This window comes from Osmerus eperlanus, chromosome 3 (genome assembly GCF_963692335.1).
Source record: "Osmerus eperlanus chromosome 3, fOsmEpe2.1, whole genome shotgun sequence".
Classification (NCBI taxonomy): Eukaryota; Metazoa; Chordata; class Actinopteri; order Osmeriformes; family Osmeridae; genus Osmerus; species Osmerus eperlanus.
The window spans coordinates 9,422,899-9,445,259 of record NC_085020.1 but is presented as its reverse complement, the minus strand read 5'-3'; the positions used below and the strand labels follow the sequence as shown (position 1 = coordinate 9,445,259).

The 22,361-nt window shown below is 44.0% G+C and overlaps 3 protein-coding genes across 5 annotated transcripts; 1 reads left to right on the top strand and 2 right to left on the bottom strand.

Annotated features, from left to right (window-relative positions):
• Window positions 1-1,507: 1,507 nt before the first annotated feature.
• Window positions 1,508-17,440, top strand: gtf2f2b (general transcription factor IIF, polypeptide 2b). Of its 2 annotated transcripts, XM_062457067.1 has the most exons (8): window positions 1,508-1,645; window positions 1,796-1,869; window positions 1,973-1,991; window positions 2,247-2,391; window positions 14,682-14,763; window positions 15,306-15,405; window positions 15,608-15,751; window positions 16,157-17,440. In XM_062457067.1, the coding sequence occupies exons 1-8, from the start codon at window positions 1,577-1,579 to the stop codon at window positions 16,289-16,291; spliced, it is 768 nt and encodes a 255-aa protein (XP_062313051.1). In that variant the 5' UTR covers window positions 1,508-1,576; the 3' UTR covers window positions 16,292-17,440. The 2 variants fall into 2 exon arrangements, with proteins under 2 accessions (XP_062313051.1, XP_062313052.1); XM_062457068.1 differs by lacking the exon at window positions 1,973-1,991 and having other exon boundaries at window positions 1,509-1,645.
• Window positions 8,111-9,122, bottom strand: kctd4 (potassium channel tetramerization domain containing 4). Its single transcript, XM_062457066.1, has one exon. The coding sequence runs from the start codon at window positions 8,894-8,896 to the stop codon at window positions 8,120-8,122; it is 777 nt and encodes a 258-aa protein (XP_062313050.1). The 5' UTR covers window positions 8,897-9,122; the 3' UTR covers window positions 8,111-8,119.
• Window positions 17,346-22,282, bottom strand: LOC134017449 (translationally-controlled tumor protein homolog). 2 transcript variants are annotated; one of them, XM_062457069.1, is made up of 6 exons: window positions 22,125-22,282; window positions 19,699-19,772; window positions 19,134-19,318; window positions 18,911-19,016; window positions 17,992-18,108; window positions 17,346-17,533 (listed from the first exon to the last, which is right to left on the bottom strand). In XM_062457069.1, the coding sequence occupies exons 1-6, from the start codon at window positions 22,150-22,152 to the stop codon at window positions 17,531-17,533; spliced, it is 513 nt and encodes a 170-aa protein (XP_062313053.1). In that variant the 5' UTR covers window positions 22,153-22,282; the 3' UTR covers window positions 17,346-17,530. The 2 variants fall into 2 exon arrangements, with proteins under 2 accessions (XP_062313053.1, XP_062313054.1); XM_062457070.1 differs by having other exon boundaries at window positions 19,669-19,772; window positions 22,125-22,142.
• Between the last annotated feature and the right edge of the window lie 79 nt (window positions 22,283-22,361).

Genomic DNA, 22,361 nt, shown 5'->3' with positions numbered 1-22,361 from the left:
GGTTACATTAAACCATTCTTAGCTAGGACAGATAGCAGTATTCATTTGAAGAGCAGAGACAGCGTTAAATCTCTGTTTAACAATATATGAGAGTTGCTAGTTAATGCCATCTGATGAAACATGGTTGTATTACTGTCAGGCTGCACACTATTTATTCACATAACTCTTAAATCTCAAAGAACAACCTTGCTATGTCCATGCCTACATAATGACATCGCCATTCGTCATCTCACTGTCACTGTGCTGGTGAAATATCCATTACCCATTGGTAAACATGAATTGTGTGAATGAAAACAGCACTCCACATGAGTGATGAATGGTGCTAAATTACTTTAGCCTTTCCTCTTCATCTGAAAATCTCCTTAAGTGAGCACAGAATTTCCTCAACCAAGTCGCTGTAAGCCCCTTGGGTAATTACTCAAGGACTTTTTCTGAGGGACTGGTTTCCTGGCAACCATATGTATGTGTGTAGTAGTCACAGTGTTCCATGTTCTCAGTACTGCTCAGACATCACCATGGTGATGATGGAAAACATTGATGAAGTCCTATCTATTTTAGAGTAGTGTGGTTCCCAACAAAGTTGCATTTTACAGTTGGGGTGCTGTTGGGGACTTTGCATTCTTAAGATGGGCGGCCAAAGGAGCATTACTGTATGTAGCCCGTAACGTAATCCATGAGGAACCCTGAGTAATGGTTCATTTGAATGGTAAATGGTGAAAATGTTATTCTGAATCTATTTTCTATTATAGGGACTGTCAGCATATTTTTCCAACTCTGTGAAGTCACACTGAAATAAATTCGAAACAACATAAAGGCTTGTAATTGTGTGTTTATTGGGGTGGTTTGTGTGTATATGTACTGAATGAGTTCATGCGTGATTGAATTCTTCCGCATTGCTATGGTATAGAAGAAAATAAATAGGAGATTTCCAGAATCGCAGTTCATTTTCCACTGTTTCTAGATTCAACATTATAGCTGCCCGCTCAACTCTAACTGTTATGAACTGGCTCTAGCTCAGTTCATAACCAGAGGAATCATGCTCTAGGAATTCCAGTACATTCCTATGTGATGATAGGAGCAGTATCTAGTTGCAGTAGGTCTGCCACAAGATGGGTTTGATGTGGTGCAGGTATATATGAATGTGGTGAGGGATGGGTTCTGGCAGGCCTTTGGGCTCCTGAAGAGAGTCTATTGTGTTTCAGATATCTAGCTAGATTTTAGCATGCTTCTTCTTGGTCACATCTTGAACACGTGTGGACTAGAGCTATCAACAGAATGAACTTGGATCCTGTAATGGATCTTATCGTGGTGTTTCCTGTCTAGACAGAGGTCCGTAGCACCATTACAGTCCAACTGATTCCAAACAAACTAAAACTATAAAGCTGTCTATTCGCCACAGGGTGGTAGTATAGGCCATGATAGACAAATGTATCAGCGTTCAATTTAAATGCATTGGATTTCGTGGCGTGTTTTCCCTACTCCTGACTTGCAATTTGCCACCACTCACACGTTGTTATCGTGCAGCACGTGCAAAGTAGTTATTAGGTTGTGAAGAGAGAGATTTACTGTAACAATCATGGCAGAGAAAAAAACGGAGGTTGATTTGACTGGAGCCAAAAAAAACGCCGGTGTATGGCTAGTTAAGGTTTGTAAACATTAAATAATTTCTGGATGGATTGTAAAACCTAGCGGGAGCCAGTCCAAACGTTCAGCGGTGTAGTAACTTAACTCACCATGAAAGGTATTGATTAATTGATCAACTGTGTCTGATGCCTATCCTTCTTACTGCATACAGGTTCCCAAATACCTTTCACAACAATGGGCCAAGGCATCGGGGAAGGGAGAGGTCGGAAAGCTAAACATTGGAAAGTATGCATTATATTTCATGCCAACAAACATTTGTTTGCAGAAGCTAGGCTACTTGTACACTGTATTCTTCAAACGTCTTAAACATGTTGTCCTACGTTTTAAGGAGGCAAGGAAAATCAGAGGTAAGAGTATGTTGTTTCTGACAGGGGTTTACCACGTGGTGTCACTGTAAACTAGTAACGTTTTCAACGACTTGATCATGGTTTACACTCAGTACCTTCAGTACAGTTTTTGTGATGGGGCTTAAGTGTAGACATTAAACACTTTGGAGACTTGAAGCAACAACTTCTGTGATGAACAGAAAAACATGTTCAGAAAGGCAGTGATGCTCCCTAAGGTTTTAATGTCCATTTGATATGGGTGTCTGTGTTCCTCAGGTCTCCTTCACTCTGAGTGAAGATCTGACATCCCCCTCAGGCCTGGGAGAGAAAGCTGAGTCGCTGCATGTCCCCAGGGACCATCCTTTCACCATGCAGACAGTGGGGGGACAGACCCTGGCTGTGTACTCTGAGAGCTCAATAGGTTAGTCTCTAAACAGATTCATCCACACCTAGCACAATTAAACTTGAAAGTGTAAAGTCTTTTATAGCAGGAAATGGCTACAAAGTAGTGGGCTAACCAAGGTGTGCTATGTATTCCATACCAAAATGCCAGCCATCTTCATGCATGTTTTCCTTTTCGCTTGTTTAAACTGAGACTTGAGTTGACACACGGCAGTGTCATAACAAAATGGTGTCAACATGAAATGGAAGGATTTTCATTTGACTAGCTGAAATGCTACAACATATCGTTTTTAAATTGCCCAGTTTTTGCCCTTTCCCTGTGGTACAAACATTGCGAGGAAATAGTTTTTGGGTGTGTTTTTTGGGGGTTGAGTATGCTTGCATGTTACATCCCTGTTTTCATGTGCTGTGTCCACATGCACCTTCAGGCATGTTTGACTCCTATATAGTGTGCATAGTCTCATAACTAAAACGCGTCTATGGATGCTATCTGCTAAAGGATGCTGAGATTGTCTGTTGAGGGTCATGGCCAAATGTGAGCAGCACCAGAAACAGTGCAAATTGCACTGATAATGATTTTGCAACAGTAATTCACATGTGTAGGAGATGTCAGTGGCAGTTGGCTTTTGTAATTTAATGCTTAAGTGTGTGTGGTGTTTTTGCCTAGAGTTCTGCCTGGCTCTAGCAAGTCGCAGGTATTGATTAAGTGGTTGCCTAGCAACAAGCTTAGCCACAGAAGCTGGCAGACGGTGAATAGAGGCCCATCTGAAATGTACTGTACTGGTAAAAGCCCATTCCTCCCTCTCTATCTCACACTTTCTCTCTCTAATGCATAAGCAAACTCATATTTAATCTTCACCCTCCTTCTCTTTCATGCTTTCCTTCTTTCACGGACTCTCTTCCCTTGTACACCTCTTGCTCTCTCCCGCCCCCTTCCCCACTCTTCATCTCTCTTCTTGGTCATGGGTAACAGAGTGAGGCATTTCTCAGTATGAATTACATTTGTTTCTCATTGTGTGTTACAGATTTACCTCAACGTTTGAGTACAATCCTGCCTCCTCTTCTTGAGGGGGAGACAGAGACAGAGATGGATCATCTCTAATCATACTGCCTACTCTGTTATTACAGCAGACGAGAATCCAGCCAGAGACCCCTGCCTCTTTGTCTTGTAGCATAAATGAACTGAAAATAACCCCAAACCCACCCTCCAGCATCTCTCTTCCAGCGAGTTTCTAATTGCGCTGTGTAAAGTTCACACCTGCCCTGTTCTTCAAGTCATTTGTTGTTGAACGATGCTGCTCCTCTGGCAGGTTTTTCTTCAGGCAGTTTGTACTGAGAATGCCTGGCTCCTCTTCAGTTTTTTTTTTACATTTCTCCTCCAAATTCTGTTTATGTATCATTGGCAGTTTAAATGGCATAGATGTATACCTCAGCATCTGAGTCACAGTTTAGTAGACGTGCACTCACTATACTGGGTCATGACCAGACTATTCTGTCAATAGTCTCTCTATACTCTATTCATATGCTTTTCTAAAACCTCAGAAGGTATCTCCAGCCACATAAACTGCAGGCTACGAGAGAGAGCGAGAGAGAGAGCGCGAGAGAGAGAACGAGAGAGAGCGCGAGAGAGAGAGACCACAAAGCTGATTGTGATGTAGGCTACTTGGCTTCATAGAATGATCAGTAGTTGTTTATAGGCCTCAGACATGGTTGTTTCAACTTCACCACAGTGCTTCAGATCTGCTTTTTATGATATATGTCGAAGCTGTCACTCTTGCTTTGTGGAGGTGCATGCTTGGGGTGCTTGTAGGCACTGTATATACTGAAACAGACAGGGCGCTTGTTACCTGGCAGTGTCTACCTCAGTTCCCCCTCCCCCCCCCCCCTGCTGCACCCCTTTGCCCCTCAGCTGCAACCTCAATTAAAGGGCTAGCCCACTGTTCATCCCCTCGTCACGTCACAGAAAGCTGGATTGGCATGTGAAAGGAGCTAGCCTGCGTGGAGATGAATAGGAAGGCAGAGCCGCTGTTGTTCCTCACAGAAAGTCTTGACTGCAAACAGATCTTCATTAGTCTCCTGAAATAGACGTTTGTAAGCCCTCCGCACTTGCATAAAGGAATCACGTGACCCTTGGAACAATCAGTGTGCAATGTTCAGGGAGAATAGAGGGATTTTTTTTCTCCTATCATCACCGGCTGCACTGTTCCCTGGCTGGAATCCTTAGTACAAAGCTTCTGTAGAATGCTGAGGTTTATCAAACATTTTGAAAATTCTTCTGAATATGAAAGGTTCTTCAGATAGGCTGACAAAGGAGAGGGTTTAGAGGTGCCAACATTCCTTAGATTAATTGAAATGTGCAGTCCATTCAGCGGGAAAGATCAGAATGAGAAACAGAATATTGATGGTTAGTATGGCCTCAATTTATCATTGTACTATTGCAGATGGAACAGAGAGTAAATGGCTTTGGTTCTTAATTAGCAAGTTGTTGGAAAACCTTAACTTCATAGCACACCCTTATTTTGACAAACTAGCTGTGATTGGACATGCTTGCTTGCTCTGGATGTGTAATAGCATAAGCCCTTGAAGCACTGCTATGTGACAGGTCCTACATGTGTCTTCTGACCCTGGCCGACTCAGACTAATGGCTCCTATTTTCTCTGGGCTTGTTAAGCAGAGTGCCACTTGTGTCCCTCTCAGGCACGCAGACGGAGGAGGAGAGAGGCGGGTGATGCGCAGCTGTCCCTCCGATCCCTCTCTCCCCATCCTCCTCTCTATTACAGCTGCTTCTCATCTCGTTGCCCGACCTTTCCCCACTGTATCTACATCCCATATCCTTTTACTTACCCTTTAGAGAGGGGCAGAGAGAGAGACGGGGGGGTGGGGGGTAGAGGGGGAAAAAGAGCGAGCGAGAGAGAGAGAGAGGGAGAGGGAGGGAGAGAGAAAGGAAGGAAGACAGGGAGATTTTTGGAGTTAGGACCTGTCCTTTAAGGAGTTACATGCTATGTCTAAGGGACATTAGTCATCCTCTTAGACTGCACAGCCATGGAAATGTGGTAAGGAGGGGGTGATTGCAGCTTAGAGTGGGATGTAGGAGTTGAATTTGCCCAGCAACAGGTGAGAGAGCGTGAATAATCTGTGAATATTTATCTGCTAGATGTTTTGACTAGGTTTACTGTACCACCCCCCCCCCTCTCATTTTTTGTGCCCCTCCCCCATCTCTTCTCTCTTTATTTCTCTCCTCTCCTTGTCCTCCTCCCCCTCTCTCTCTGCCACCTGTGGGTGAGTTTGGCATCAGTCAGAGCTAACGACTAATAAGCGCCGGGGTCTCATCAAAAATGGATGAACTTGATCTGCAATTAAAAAGCTTTGGTTTGATGTCTTCTTTGGTCGACGGTTGGCAAAGGGAGGCTCGCGTGTGTGTGTGTAGGTGTGAGGAAGAGAGAGAGGCAAAGACAAAGTGCAAGTTGCCAACATGATTGCCTCTATCCGCTTGTGGAACGTGTGTGTCATAAGGAGGGGTCTGACGACAGAGTTCCTCATAGCAGATGGTTTCTGGTGTGGAGAAACAGACAGTCCAGTGTTGGGCACCCTATAGTAACCACACACACACACACACAGTGGTGCACATACTTTTTAAACCAGTGTTTAATATCTTCTCTTTTTCTTTTGTCATAACTACCTTACCGCAAAGGAATGTAAGAGGGACGTACTGTTTAAGAGTAAACTTCAGCATGTCTGGCTGGCATACCTTCAGAGAAAGAGTAAACATGTCTGACTAATCAAAAAGACGGTATTTCAGTTTGCATCACTGATTCACCCCTATGGTAAAAAGCCTTCTTACCCCTTCTGGGAAAACTCATATGCAATACTGGATGTGATGACATAAATTGATGACACACATAGAGAGCATGTCTCTCATACATATGTCATAATATAAAAAGAGGTCCACCTTGAGGGAAGGGAACGAGTTTTATTGAACCGCCTGGCCCATTTCTTAAAATATCCCCCAGTTTACTCCCAATTCTGGGGAGATGGATGGAGCAGAGCTCCCAAAGGAATCCTCTGGAACGATGCCTCTGTGACAATGTCACAGTGATGACACAGTCATACCAGCACAATTTCCAGGCAGCCCTCCTGACATAAAAAATCATCTGTGATTGATTGGTCTTGTTGTATAAATTTTCGGTAGAGTTCTAAATGATGGTTGTGTCTGTGTATCAGCCTCATAGAAGGATTCTTCCAGATAATACATCTTTGGGAATATATTGATGGAAGAGAGGTACTTAGATTTAGAAGTGAACCTGTAGTTTTCTTGCAGTGAACCCTAATGTGTTGGGATTAAGATGGGCAATCTTACAAACACAAACCTTAAAATACTATCAGCGAACAGTTCGAGGGATTAACTCAGGGTTTTCTTTGATTGTGGTGGGAGGAATTGTGACATACTCTGACACAATTTTGTCAATGTTTAGGTTCTGGCTAGGGATTAAGGAATTGATTTACCAGAAAGGTGGAGGGGGGTAAAGTTGAGATTGGATGTATGCAATTCATTAGAAGCCAACCTAATGAATTGTGACCAATTTAAGTGTACATGGAAAAACAGTACTTTATTGGAAGGCATGTTATTGACCAGTTCACTAGAAATGTTCTGCATACATATATCATTTGACGGAATAAACCATGAGATGACTGCCAATATTTATGACTTTTATTTTGTGTAAAACATTCACATATCGAAAAGAACACGTCAAGGTAATTCACAGCACTAGCAGTCACAAATTTGCTTTCGTCTTTTCATGCCAGTGCACATGCACTTGCTCAATTCAAACTCTTTAAAATGATATTCATCCCACACTGCCTTCAATCTGGCTTGGATAAGAACTTTCTGAAAGAGTGGTGGTGGGTTGGCAGTAACAGTCAGTACGCTATCTCCAATGCTTTCACATGCCCCTCAGGCTGCAGAGAAAAAGCTTGGTCACAGAACTCAACCTAAATACAGCAACAGGGAAGAACAACAATACCACATATTCTAATACCTCACTGTACACATCAAGACAGGGGGAAGCAGCCATAATGGAAACATTGTCCAAGAACGTAAATCTAATCTAAATTATGTAATGTTTGTTTTCCTGCAGTGGTAAGAGTGTTCTCGGAGGTGGTGGATGTCGTAGACGAAATCCTTATTTGCCAATGACATCTCAAAAACAATGGGGAAATACTTTGACCTGTAAAACCTATCAGCAGGATCTCTATACTAATTCTGTGATGGGGGCTCATCCTTTCTCTCCAGCGAGGAGGGGTTGGAGGTAGGCTTCCTAGTGTTGACGACAAACCCTAGCCCTTTCATGGAGTGTTAGCAGTATGGAGTTAGTATGGCAAGAACTTTTCTAGATAGCATTATGGCGATAAAGATGATGTTTGGTTTATTGTAGGAGCTATAAGAGGTATTCTTGCTCATTGCTTGCTTGCAAAGACGCTCATGTAAAACTGTCGATATATTTGTGAGAAGCATGAACGGATTCCTTTTGAAGAAACACCTGAAATGCACTGGCGAAACTTTGCAGACGAGCTGCGCGAAAGACAATATAATATTTCCACTCACCTTCGATAAGATTCAAGACATCCCTTTTTCAAACCTAGAAGAGGTGCCACTTGTTAAGAACCAAACAATTTGGTATGAGGCATTGCCCCCCCCCCCCCCGGCTCCACACCCTCTCCACTCCCCTCTTTCTCCCTCGCCTTGCCCTCTACTTGACAAAGTGCAGGGCCTCCGCGACCACCACGGAGCCCTTGCTGCTGTCCAGGCTGGTGATGAGACGGAAGCCCCCTCGCAGGGCCAGCATCACCGTCTCCAGCTTCAGACACTCCAGGGTGCACAGGAAGGTGCTGTCCTGCTTCAGCACCAGCCGCGAGCCCGGCTCCGACTTGATGAAGTGGCGGAACTGGATCACGTTGGACGACACCTCGAACTCCTCGGGGAAGCCGTCCAGACGCGACTTGGAGATCTGCACCAGGCGACCTTTGACCTTCTCGATGAAGGCGGGATCGCTGCAGTACACCTTGAGGCCCTGCGACCTCTCGTGGCTGTCGGTCACCTCGAGGAAGGCGGGCTCTCGCTGGGCCGCCCGCTGCCCCTCCCACTCCGCGACCGCCTCCACCAACTCACTCAGCCGGTAGAATTCCGCCTCCCGCCGCAGAAGTCCCGCCTCCCGGAAGTCATCGGGTAGCTGCAGGTCGCCCGTTCGGAGGAAGTTGAGGATGTGCCGGAACACGGGCCCGTCGCGGTCGATGAAGGGGTTGCCCATGGAGTCGGTGTGCTGGACGGCCTTCTTCCCGCTGGCCAGCTCGTCCAGCACCGAACCGTGGTGGCGGGTTAGGGTGGTCCGGTGGGCAGCGTACAGGAAGCCCCCTACGTTGAGAGTGATGGTGCCCGAGGAGGGCTTCTTGAAGCTCTTGCTGGGCTGGAGCAAGTCTGGGTTGATCTGCCTCAGTTCACTCTCCATCCTTTTGAGGTTCCATTCCATGCCTCTCCTGCTCGCTCCAGCCTTCCCAGACCGCCGTCTTCACCCGCAGCCCACGGGAGCGAGGTCTGTGCGTGCGTGGGGCCGTGCAGCGGAAGACTTGATTGGGTATGGGGGGGGGTAGAGTCACGGAGCAGTGTGCGATGGCAGCGCCGAAGGATTCTTACTTGAAGCGGAGCGCCGAGCGCACTGGCAGTCAGCTGAGTCTGCCGCTCACTGCTTTTCTCTCTGTCCCTCCCCTCCCTCCCTCTCCTCCTCCTCCTCTCCCTCTCTTCGCAGCCTCTCTGCTGCTCCTCTGGAGGGAGGGCCACTTCGTCACAGAGAGGGAGGAGACTGGGAATGTGTGTGTGTGAGTGAGGGAGAGCAAGCGAGAGAGAGAATGCAAAAGGGAAAGGGGCTGCTTAGCTCTCTCTCCCCCCTCTTTCTCTCTCTCTCTCCCCCCTCTCTCTCTCTCTCTCTCTCTAATTACACCCCATTTGATGAAAAGGCTCATCTGCTGTGCCTCGACACGAGAGACCATGGGAGGGCCCCGATCCCTCTCCCTCACGCACACACGCAGACGATCTATACACATTCCACACACACACGGCCCCACAATGGGGAACATAATAAAGAGCCACCAGCCTCTTCCAACACATACACAGCTCCAGACGGACAGGGGGATGCGGTAGTGTAATCTTGGTGGTGTGAAAGTGTCTTGGCTACAGCAGTAATCTGATGGTGAAAGTGTTTTTCTTGGCCATAGAAATCCTCAGTATCCAGACCTGTGGTAAACCATCTGTTTACAGTGCTGCCCTGAGCTGGGCACACACAGTACTAAGTCACCAGTGTATCAGAGCCATGGGGATAAGTGGGAAGAAAGGTTTTATTCCTAGACGTGACTCATGACATGTTATCTGGCTGTAAATGGGTTCTGATTCATCTCACTTCATTTAGGGAAGGCATTTAGCCTAGCTTCTAACTTAAAAGGTTGCGTTTCAAAGGATGTTTGTGTGTGTTCTCGTGAATGTATTCATTTATTTATTCTGTTTGTCCATCTCTCTTTTCTATGTCCCTTTTCTCTGTGCGTCTGTCCGCTTGAGATCCTGTGGAGGGCAGAGGAAACGGCCTAATTACTGCAGACAGCAGACTAGTTCTGAGGTAAAGACTTTGATTAGTCCAGATCCTCCAGGCCCTCACCTCGGGGGACTGGTAATTGGGCCCTAGCATCCGGCTTGGGTCTCTGGGCCTGCTTCTGCTACTAGCTTTGGTGGTTCATAGCATTGGCAAACCGCTTTTGTTACGAGACACAACCCGTGTGACTCTTAACTCTGTCTCACCCTCTCCATACTCCGTGTACATCACCCCCTCGTTCTCTGCTTTCTCTTTTTGGTTTTCTCTCACTCTCTCTCTCTTTTTCTTCTCTCACTCTGGAAGCAGAGCTGTCACCAACATAAACACTGCAGTCAGGCAATGTGTCATGTCATCACATGAGGGGAGGAAGAAAAAAAAGATTTCCTCTGCCAGTTCCTCCGTTAGAGTGAACTCTGTTTGGGGTGGAACTGTTCAAGTGTAGCTCCAGCCCTCATACTCCACTGTGTAGATCCAGATCTGTACAGATCCAGGTCTGGCGTGTCCCCCCTCCCCCCCCCCCCCCCCTGGCTGAGGGCTGATCCAGCCGATCTGTATCTGAGGTATGCAACAGGTCTAAAATGTCACGACAGCGATGCAGCAACCGAATGCCAAAGGCAGGTGATTAGTGGTCCCTCGTGTTATTAGCGCCACAGAATAGGCACACGGACTGTTGAAATGCAGTCAACAGAAGGATCCCTACCTTGTCAGTTAACCCTTGTGTTATCTTCGGGTCATTCTGACCCATCAGTCATTGTGACCCACTGTCGTATTGCGACAAATTTACCTCATACAAAAACAAAGTGAAGCATTTTCTTTTAACTGTCTGGCTGTCTCAGACCCCCCACATTGCAATGGTTAAAAGAAAATTATTTTTATTTGTTTTTGTATTGGGTGAAATTGGGTAAACACAACGATGGTTCGTTGTGAACCTTTGGGTCATGTGACCCGAAGGCAGCACGAGGGTTAAGATGCAGTGTCTCACAGTGTGTTCGAATGCGGTGAGGGCTACTGAAAACCTGCAGGGTTGTGTGCGCGCGTGTGTATTTTGAAGTGGGGGACTACATACAGTATGTATGTACATCTATGTCATGTTAGATCCTATGTGTTCGAGTGAGTGAATGCTCACCAGAATTGACATGTGAGTGACACCAGCTCATGGACGAGGCGTTTCAATCGTGGTCTCTAATAATGATGTGATTAGAGTCATTCTTTCATTTGAATTGCAAACGAAGCCTCGGATTGTTAAGAGATGGTGGGTGGATGACCTGCTTTCCCTCTCAGCCTCAATGAAGGATAAACAGGAGAGATAATTGTAACATTTTGTGGAAGATAACTTAACGCCAAAATGTTTGATGTCAGTGTTGTTTTCCCTAGAAAGTAAAATAAGGGCACTATCATATCTTATTTCCACTTGCTAATAACGGTACATCATTTGATTTAAGATGTTGAATTATTCATGACGTCTCTGTAAGACTAAGCTCCAGTGTTGACTCACAAACCGCTGTGAAGCTGGCATGGCAACCACTTAAAATAGTCATGTATGAGATGTGTGCTGGCTCTCTGTGTGCGTGCCAGACTCTTGATGTTCATCTCGACAAACGCGTCAGGGCTTCTTGAAGGAGAAGGACCCCGCCACAGTCTCACAGGTGGCAGCGGGGGGCAAGGCTGAAGTTAGGTATGAATTTCAGCAAAAAAAGAGAGCGTCCCCGTCCCCCCTCCGTCCGTCCCCCTGCTTCCCCTAAAAACTGCCAGTGTTGTGCTGAGGTTGTGGATGGTATTGATGATCCTTCCAAATCAGCTCCATCCCTTTAATTCATTTATAGCTTAGGCTAGTCAGATGAGATGGCTCGAGGGCAGTCTGTCACTGCACATCTCCTCAGATAGGCACACACAGGAGCCCTAAGAATAAAACATCCAAGGCTGTGTGTGTGTGTGAGTGTGTGCCATTAGACTTGGTGACTGCTTGGGGAGTGGGGTGTGTGTGTAGGGGGGAGGGGGGGACGACTGGACTACTGTTGAAGATCTGTCACTATTGTCGGTTGTGCGTGTGTATATATGTGAGTCTCTTTCTCCCTCCCCCTCTCTCTGTGTCTGTCTTTGTCCCTGCTCTGCCTCCTCAAGGCTGAACACCAAATCCACACTGCATTAACTTCTGCCAAGGGCTCCATTTACAGCTGACACTTTCTTTCGAAACCATTTGTTTCTGTTTGGGGAGAATTTCGATGTGTTTGTTTTTATTTATTTTTTCAGGAACTGAATTTGGCAAAGGCTTTGAGATATCTGTTGGAAGTCCAAGTACTTTGTTGTTGGGATATTCAAATGTGAGAGCAGTGGAGATGCCTAGGGAACACTGGTAGGAGGCTCGAGGCTGGATTCTGGCTCTGCTTACCAAGGTTGGAACGCAACTCGCGGTTCCTAGGAGCAGATGCAGGTGGTAGGAGAGGAGGAGGGGGTGGAAGATGGACCTTTCCACCCCTCAGCCTTTTCTATTCCACATATTTCTACCACTTGTACTCTCTCATTTCTCGATTTTTCACTTCACCACTTTCTCCCTTGAGACCAGTAGGGTTTTTAGCAAGGTTAAAAAGACAATGGAAAGGTCCAACCTCTCTTTCATCTCCACAGCCTTGAGCTACAAGTGCTGTGGTCACTCCCCCTCCCACCACTCTTTCCCACCTCTCTCTCTCTGTTTCTCTCTGTCTCTCGCTCTATCTCTTTGCTCCCCCGCTCTGGCATCATCCCTCTCTTCTGTCCTCCCACTTCTCTCTCTTGACCTTTCTCTTTTTCTCTCTTCTCTCTCTCTCTCTCTCTCTCTCTCTCTCTCTCTCTCTCTCTCTCTCTCTCCCCCCTCTCTCAACTGTCTCTCTCTTTCCATCCAACTCTGTGTTTGCAGGGCATATATCTCTTACGTAGCTGTGTCCCTGAGGACCAACCAGGGTTGTAATTCAGAGAAACCAACTGTAGCTGCATGGAGGACTGCTGCCATGAGAGGCCAGATGGTGGAGATGGTTCTGGTGCTGGTAGAGAGATGGAGCCAGCAGTGAATAAAGGGAGAGAGGGAGGGAAGGAGAGTGGGAGAGAGTGAAATAAATCCCATTTTCTCTCCCTCACAGCCTTGACCTCAGTTGACCCTAGCTTGTGGCTACTGTGCAGATGGAGGTTTTAGCAAAGTCGAATGTGTGTGTGTGTGGGTGTGTTTACGGAGTTCCACTGACGAGCGTTGCGATACTCATCGCCCAATAATTGCACATAATTACGGCCATTTGTGTAAAAGGCAAAGACGTACAGTATATTAATGAGAGAACTCTGTAACGTTTTCTCTCAAATTCCAACTACACAAACATGGCCTTTGGAAACGGGTAGTCTTCCATGTTTAAAATGGCACTGCAGATTAAATGGTCATGACACTGAAAATAATTTGTGTGAGTGCAAGTGACAGTCTCTGGGACTGCTAGGAGTATTCCTCTCTTATGACACTACAGGGCTGAAAGCCTTTTTTGTTCTTTTAGAGATCTGCGTACTGAGTTTTTAATATGACTTTATTGAATCAGAGGAGACATGAGAGGTAGTGACAATACAACAGCAAATGTTCTGACCAACGATAAACGCCAACGCTCACCAACTGGAACCTGGAGCTTTATGACCGAGGCTTGGCTGTCTGGATCAAACCATGAGCCCAGGATCCCACATAGATAACAAGACAAACCAACAATAGCAGAACAGGACAAAGGCAGCTGCACCAAAATAGGTGAATCACAAACCTGTAAAATGTCAAGCTGTTGGTTTGGAGAGCAGCCCTGATGAGTGTGCTGTGTGGGGGTCAGGTTGTGGAGCCCCTTGTGAAGGGGTAGTGTTCTGTGTCTGTTGGTTTGGTCGAGGGGGTGCAATTCAGCCAAACATGAATTTGGATGAATGTTTTTCTTTTTGGACTGGCAGGGATTGAGTTACTCACCAACTGTTCAGTTACTCACACGTTGAAATGTAATTTAATAATTCAGCCCTCTGAAATATCAGTGTATAGACCAATTATCACCCTACGTCACACGACTGTCAAGCAGGCTCAACTGCGCATGCCGGAGGCAAAAGACAAACTCTGGTGTCAAAGTTTTTGGTGTAGAATTGACCGAACTGTAAAATGATGAACTTTGTGACATGACACGACCAAGACAAGAGACTGTCTGCCGCCTAAGACAATGCGGTCTACCGGCCGACATTCTCACTCAAATTTCAAGACTTTTGTGACCCAAATCAAAATTCTGATGTGACAGATGAATGGGGAATCGCTTTCTCTCTTAAAGGCTGTCCTCCTTGACTTTTTTGGTCTTTTTAAATCTCTTTAAACTATTTGTATTATCCATGTAATCCTCTAGCCTTTATAAAGGCTACCTTTCCCGGTTTTCTGCTACCATGTTGCTCGCGCATCCCAAATGTTTACAAACAAATAATTGGTCTATTGTACTACATACTATACTGTACACACATCAAACTGTTGACTTTTAAATTAATATGCTCATGCTTCCTTGTTTTCTAATGGACTGTTTGCATGTTATTATTATTTATATATTGTATGTGTTTTGACCAGGTGTTTGAACACCTAAAGTTCCTTTCAGCAAGTCTATTGTAATGATCTCTCACCATTCTGTGTGTGTGATTGAAGGATGATGTATTTTTCCAGATAAGATATGTCTGGAGGGAATGGTGGTTCAGAGAGCAGAGTGCAGACCTGTTGTCAACGAAAACTACATGAAGCTAAAGAAGTGAGGTTTTAATCTTGTTAAACCTTAAAATGTACGCTAACCTGCTGTTCACTTCTAGACTTGGATTTACTGTTGATGAAACAGATTAGCTCTCAGGGTACTTCCTCATGAAAATTGCTATTTAATTAATCACTTGAATGGTAACCATTAGCTTCGTCATTTTCACCTTGATCGACCTAAGACTGATAGTGAGAGTTCAGAAAAAGGTGCATCAACAATGTAGTGTCACGTGCTCCTTGACACTGCAATTATCATCTTTAGTTGGGACTTAATTACAGGCCACTCAATGTCAATTATTGCACTAGTATCACAGCAATCATATTGTCTTTCCATGTTTGTGTGAAAGGTAGCATTAGTCAGTAACTTATTGGTTGCCGAATAGAAGGCTTCCTTCTAAAGAAAATAAAAAATAGTGCGGCAAGTTACTATTCAATATATAGATTTTTTTCCTCTGCATTGTTGTGATGTCTTACTTGTCAGCCTGAGTTGTGTGTGTGTGTGTGTGTGTGTGTGTGTGTTACTCCCTGTTGCCCTCTCCACAGGATGCAGATTGCAGAGTCCTCCAAGCCGGTTCGTCTGTCCCAGAAGCTGGACAAGGCTGTTACCAACAACTTTAAACCTGTGTCTAACCACTTAACCAATGTAAGGGAAGACACTTTACTTACATCATGCAAAGGGGCACCCCAGTGGCTCAACGAGTAGAGCATTTACAACTTGAGCCTGGGTTCAATTCCTGGGCCATTTCCTGCACGTCTTCCCCTCGTGTCTTTTTAAAAACCTTCACCAGGACAAGCCTGTGTTCAGACTGTGTAGACTGTGTCCATGTGTGTCCTTGTATGTCTAGTTGGACTATGAGAAGAAGAAGAAGTCTGAGGGGCGGATGGTGAGAGCGGAGAGACAGCAGGTGATGGACATGCTCTTCTCTGCGTTTGAGAAACACCAGTATTACAACATCAAAGATCTGGTGGATATTACCAAGCAACCTGTGGTGAGTGGCCTACTTGAGTTGGTTGAACACAACTGATGCGTGGAGGTTCTGACGATGGGTAACAGGTCCTCTCTGATGGCATGATCATAGGTGAGTCGGCCTGGAGGGATGTTTTACTCGCAAGGACTGATAGGGCTCCAACCCTAGAGCTGTAGGGATGGTTCCCTCACTCATAAACTCCTGCAGTTTACTGAAATGTGGGAACCTGAATGTTTTCCAAGTACAGCAAATACGCTCTGACAAGAGGAAATTCATTAACAGCTCAGTATAGACATCTAGTGGCCATGGAGAGTACAGCAGAACATTTTAGGGTTCTGCAATTTAGGGTAGTAATAGTTAATAGAGGTGGCTCATTTGGGTTGTTTTCAGAAGTATTGGGATTAATAGGACCTCTCTGACCTGCAGACATACCTGAAGGAGATCCTGAGAGAGATTGGGGTTTACAATACCAAGAGTACACACAAGAGCACCTGGGAGCTGAAGCCAGAGTACCGGCACTACAAGGTAGAGGAGGAAGAGGTGGAGATGAAGAGCGACTAGCCCAGGAGGGACCACTTTGTTTGGGGCCATCATTGACCTCCAGGCTCCTGGCCAGTGTAGAGTTTGAAAGATTGTTCTTGAGTTCTATTTCAAATCTGAAAAATACCATTCTTTTTGGTGTTTATATGGCATTGTATCGTAAGTCAGCACTTTGGACTGTCCTATACATATTGATTCTGCCGACTACATGCATGGCATTGTTTTTTTACTTATTTACAAGAGTTGTTGTAGGCAACTCAGGAAATTGCATGTACTGTGTGGTTTTGTACTTCAAATAACTTTTACTTTGGGCAGACTTAAGTATTTACTTGAATATAAAGAAAATAAAAGCACAACAGTACTTTAATTCAATGTTAGTTTTATTTTCACACTGAAATCAAGAAATCCAAAGCTATCCTGCGATCATGTTATATTTGCTTCTGGGTCAATGAAGTGAATTGCTAACAGCGGTTCTCAACTGATCTAGCCCCATATTTTGTCCTTCGTCATTAAGTCACAACCACAACTATTATTTTTTGGAACCATTGTCATTTATTTCACAAAACAATAGTGCAGTATTTCAATGTCTGGCGTGATGATAGACAAAGCCACTCAGTTTGTGTTCAATGTCCATTCTGTTCCTGTATTTAGTCTTTAGCTGGAACAGAGCTGAAAAGCCACTAACAAAGATAGGTTGTGTTATATGGTATGCAGATTTTGATTGCATCGTTGGAGGGATACTCGGTCATCTCAACACCAAGACAGGCTTCCCTCTGTCAATTTCTTTTTCAGCGTAATTTAGCGAACGATGGTCATATGGGTCAGGACACACCAGTTGAGAACCAGTGATCTTACAGAACTTAAAACCAAGCTAATGGAGGCCTGAGAGAATTCACTATTTGATAATCCAGCCATTTCACTGTAAACGTTGGAGAGAGAAATGTGCAGAACAGAAAGGCAGTGACTACTTATTCTGCATGGCAGAGTATCATGTTTGTTCTATTCAATGTTTCTATCTGAACCATCCTTTGCTTTGGCCTTGACCTGAACACTGCAAAAGTCCAATTCTATCCAATACCATAATCAATCATTTAATCAGTAATACAGACAGTGGGTTTAATAAGTCAGCGCTGACATGAAGGACCAATTAAATAAGTAATTGAAAATAAACTTGCATTGCAAACATCGTGTAAAAGAGTGGTCTGGTCGGTCCGGAATCTAGAAGAATCCTCCAATAGAAAATCAGCGGTCCTCAGGATGTTACTGTAAACAAGGAAGGACAGGTGATTGTGGGTAGACAGGTGATTGTGGGTAGACAAACATGTACACACACTTTAAATGCACTTTCTACGATATGGATTCGATACGTAAACAGGTTTGTTTGAACATCCGTTTCTATTGGCTGTGAAAACTGGCAGTCAAAGGTGTGTCAGCATGTTCAGTCAGCGGCTAGGAAGATCTGTGTACAGTAAATAGTGTATAGCTGGCTGGGCTCCAGACCAGTGGGTAGACTAGACACGGCTGCAAAGTCTGATTCAGAGCATCACTGACATGGCTCCGACAGGTGGAAGAGGATCGCAAGGAGTGAACCAAAGGACAGAACCCAAATGGAAACGCATGTCTGGTTGATTTTGAAGTGATGCCGGCGGCAGTTTTGAAAGGGTTAAAGAAAACGGCTCAGAGGGTGTGTGGTTGTCTGTACACAAGCCGAAAGCTCTTACGCATTTCTCAATATCAAGGCCGTCTTTGAAGAAGATCATATAGGGGGTGGTGCCATCTTCACGGTAATCCAGCAGGCCTATCATACCGTCAGGGTTCATCGACTCCCCTGTAAAGAACTGACAGACAGTGGGAAAAACATCCATTTCATCAGGCCATCATTACAGAGACTTGAACACAACACCAAAAAAACAGGCATGAAAGACATGTAAGTTTATACACACACAATCAAATTACAGGTAGATGGAGAAATTAAAGTTGCATGTACAAGTGACATGGAACTATGTGCTCCTTGTGAGAAAGGGGTGTTTGATTAATTAACTCATTAAAAGCTTGCTGCTTAAGGATGCCTACCCATTCTTATGAGCCTAATGTTGGAACGATAGCTGGCTAGGCAGTCTGATGAGAGCTTGTAACATGTCTTACATCCAAGTCTCTGTTAACTTCAGTTATGTACACAAATTCCCAATAATTTATCACATCTTCAATCTATATTATTTATATCACATCTTAAATTCCCAACCATTTATGTCACACCTTAAATTCACAATAATTGATATGACTTCATATGAAGGTAGAGTTTTGCTAGTTTGTTTTTTTTGAGCTATCACAAAATAGCATGCAACTGGGTGTCCCGGCTTTTCCCCAGGCCTGGTATAATGTGTATCCACAGGCCTATGTGACCTCACTGTCATCAATTAAATTCACTTCATCCCGTATCTCGATGTGCAGTTACAGAAGAAGTAAAAGTTCAAAGTAAAAGCAACAAGTAGAATATACTTGCTTCCATCCAATGTTAATGACTTGGAATATAAGAGAGCAAAAGTATCTGCATAATTATCAAGCTGACGGTGAGCAATGGTGACGCAGCTGTAAAGTAGAGAGAACTCGAAATCTAGATGAACAGGATCTGTATGTTACCTGGTAGTTCTTGATGTTGCCCATGATGTTCTTCACCTCTTCTTGAGCTCCCGTCATGAAGGGCTTGACTCTCTCGGGGTTGGTCTCATCCAGCTTGGACTTGATTCTGAACAGGATATGGGACAGGAAGCCAAGATATAGGGGATATACCAACCGGAATCTAAAGCTACGAATCAAACCCCCGCATAGAAAGCCTTCTCTCTCGGTGTTCTCGCACACTCACGCCTTCATGTACTCCTTGATGTAGGCCTTGTAGGAGTTCTTATCGAAGGGGGTCTCCTGCAGCTTGTGGTTCAGGATGATGTCCACCCCGCTGACCGTGCTGCTCTCACAGCCGTCATCCTGCACCTCCGCCGATGCGTTAGCCCCGAGCAGACTGTCATCGATGCCCTCCGTCCTGCTGATCATCTACGAGAAAGAAGAGAGGGAAGAGGAAGTGACAGGAGGGAAGGATGTTGTGGGGAAATGGTGAAGGACTGAGCACTGATATAGGCGTACAAAGTTATAAAGACTGACTCAGTCCACGTATCTGGTTAAATGTGACAAAATACTTAATTCAACACTAATGCAAAGTTGCAGTGAAGATAAGTTATTCTGTTGTCCGTAGTTTTATGTTGTACAGGTTCAGACTATTTACAAGATTGAATAGCCGAACACCTTCATACTTCCTTACCTTATTTGCCCCTGTAGACGTATGCAAAAGTCAGCATGCAAAATACATCTACGGGTGCTTATGTGCCAATACTATATCTACTCACAGTATACAGCTACTTGCAATGTAGACGCACCTTTCCCTCTACTTCATACAAAATTCCATTTTGCGATTCTGTGATCTTGTAAATGTCTGAGAACATTTCATCCCCTGCAAAATGAAGAGAAAACACGATAGCCATTTCATGGTAGTCTCATATAAAATAAGCTGGAACTGTTTTTATAATACTCTGCTTGTTTTTTTAAATAAATAATATTCCCATTATGTAGAAAATCAACAAACTCATAATCAGATTTAATATATTAAATGCAAGAATTTTGGATATAGAATGATCTGGTACAGTTTTAAAGGTGTCTTTTCTTCAGCTCATTTCCATACCCTATTTTCTCAAAGAAGTCTCCTCCTAATTAATACGAAATCTATAATATTTTTTGTAAATGTTTCTGTATTTTATTTCTTTGTAATGAGATGTGGTTTCTTTTTCATTAAAATGTGGGTTTACTTCTGTTCTTGTATTAAGCATGACTACATCTATTAAATGCAATTTTGGATATTCTAAATGTTGGGAATATTTTCTTGGGAAACCAATGTGTGAAAAACTCTGGTTGAAGTCCACACACTTTATTTAGAAGAATCCGATTTGGTTTAGAGGTGTCCATATCTAGTATTGATAGGACATCCAGTTGTAGTTTTTTTTCTATAAATGCTGAATATATTTTCATGACTAAACAAAAGGTGTGGAAGTAGGCCAGACCAGAGCCATGTAGATAGTCGGGTCATCTCAGTTCGCTCCAAAGACGTTTAAACAATCAGATTGTATATTATCAGCACATCTGAATTGACATGTGCATTAAGATTCAGTGACTGTGTTTGCAAGAATGAAACACACATTACCAACTAGGCCTGCATACAGTGTGGCCTGAATTCCTGCCTTTACGATTGTGTAACGTTTAGTGGAATGTACATTTATTTCAATATCAAAATCAGAACATGTTTTCATATTGTATCAAGACAAGCAATTGTTTTTTTCTGTGCTGTATGATGAGCACTATTGAGGAGGTCCTGTGAAAAAGCTACATTCAATTTACAGACTTGAGCTTCGTACCCCTTTATGTTCTTTTTATCCCTCTCTCATTTTCTTTTAGGTTTCTAAGAACCCAAGGGATATTCAATGAAGCCTGTACACTCCCTGCATTGAGACAACACCTTCACCCTTTCTCAACTCCCTCGGCTTCGCAAGCGTTTCCATGTTCCTTCTTTAATAAACCCAACATTAATTTCCAATGGTGCACCTTTCTTTGTAATAAAAAAAATTATATATATATTATATATATAAGAAAAAAAGGTGCAGGTCTAAGAAAAAAAGGTGCAGAAGCAGTTTGAATATTATTTTATTTTGCTGTTGTACTTTAGAGTTCCGGCACTTGTTCCGGGAGTACAACGGTACTTAGGAATGGTTCGCTTGACCCGATGTTAGTTTCCTCAAGGATCACAATGACTCTTGCTTAGAGACTTGTTGCTCTTGTGGTTAGTGGTAACTGATTTAAATTTTTGTACTCGCTGTGATATATTGTTTTTATTATTGTTGCTTGCTTTTTCCACAGGTACACTTGCACTTATAGCGGTTCATGTTGTTTAATTGTAACTTGTTTAACTACATGCTCTTATGGTTCTTCCCTTTGGCACTTACTTTGGTTGTTCACAATGTGTGCTTCATGTTTGGCTACTCGCAATGTTTTTGTGGCTATCTTGTTGTTATGATCAGTGACCTATGCACTTTGTAAAGCTCTCTCTTGGAAGACGCTTTGGATAAAAGCGTCTGCTAAATGAATAAATGTAATGTAAATGTAGAGTCTACATAACTCTGGGCCAGGCATCCTTTGTATCAGTTGGTGTTAGGCCGAACATTGCAAGAAGGGACACGTTTCCTAACTATAATAATAATTTTACCCCGGTCCCTAAAGGAACTCTTCACTGTGGCGTTTGCCGAATATCAAATGAATGTCTGAACGTGAAATACTAAAAACTATTTTACATTGGTCTGTTTTGTCAGCAGCTGTGGTCTTTAAATGTGTCACGTTAAACGTGGCCTCACGTTGGCAAATCATTACCGTAGACAAACTTGTCATCCCACGTCTTTTCTGCTTTTTAAATAGCAAGTAAATTCCTTACCGCAGGAAGTAACGCGGCAGGTATAGGTCGCAAACATTATGCATATGGCTACATTGATTATAAAAAAATAAAACTGACTTCTAGAGGTTTTCGGCTCAAGGTAAGGATTCATTCGAGTAAAATGAGGCCTTTTATTATAAAGAACTCAGGGACAAATGCACGCGTGAGCATAGCCATCTCAAGGCCTCGTCGGCATCACCAAAACGGCCCCTTTTCACGGTCTTCAGTTCACACTTGCTAGCCTAGCCGTGCAGACCGTTACCTTATTGACTAGCACACTATTCCTATAAAACGTCAGAAGTGAAAAATAATTAGACCCGTTAGACATACCAGAGATTATGTCCTTGTAGATGATCATTTTATCTGATTGACAAGATCTCAGCAGAAAGATAGCTGTGCCCCCGCCTTGTTCTTTACCGGGTTTGCTCCTAAAAGGCCGTACATTGGTAGGTGCGGTGTATTTAGACGTCTACGTCATTAACCAACGTAGCTGAATATAAAATCGAACATAAAAATCAGCCCTCTAGTGGAGAGTGGACGTATTAACCAGTTGTACCAACCTGCATC

What these genes read in the sequence shown, in the direction of transcription:
- gtf2f2b (XM_062457067.1), top strand. Translation starts at nt 1,577, where the DNA reads ATGGCAGAGAAAAAAACGGAGGTTGATTTGACTGGAGCCAAAAAAAAC. An exon ending in CCGGTGTATGGCTAGTTAAG is followed by an intron (nt 1,646 to 1,795) that starts GTTTGTAAACAT and finishes TACTGCATACAG; the next exon opens with GTTCCCAAATACCTTTCACA. An exon ending in AACTACATGAAGCTAAAGAA is followed by an intron (nt 14,764 to 15,305) that starts GTGAGGTTTTAA and finishes CCCTCTCCACAG; the next exon opens with GATGCAGATTGCAGAGTCCT.
- kctd4 (XM_062457066.1), bottom strand. Translation starts at nt 8,896, where the DNA reads ATGGAATGGAACCTCAAAAGGATGGAGAGTGAACTGAGGCAGATCAAC.
- LOC134017449 (XM_062457069.1), bottom strand. Translation starts at nt 22,152, where the DNA reads ATGATCATCTACAAGGACATAATCTCTG. An exon ending in CTACAAGGACATAATCTCTG is followed by an intron (nt 19,773 to 22,124) that starts GTATGTCTAACG and finishes TTCATTTTGCAG; the next exon opens with GGGATGAAATGTTCTCAGAC. An exon ending in GCAACATCAAGAACTACCAG is followed by an intron (nt 18,109 to 18,910) that starts GTAACATACAGA and finishes ACTGTCTGTCAG; the next exon opens with TTCTTTACAGGGGAGTCGAT.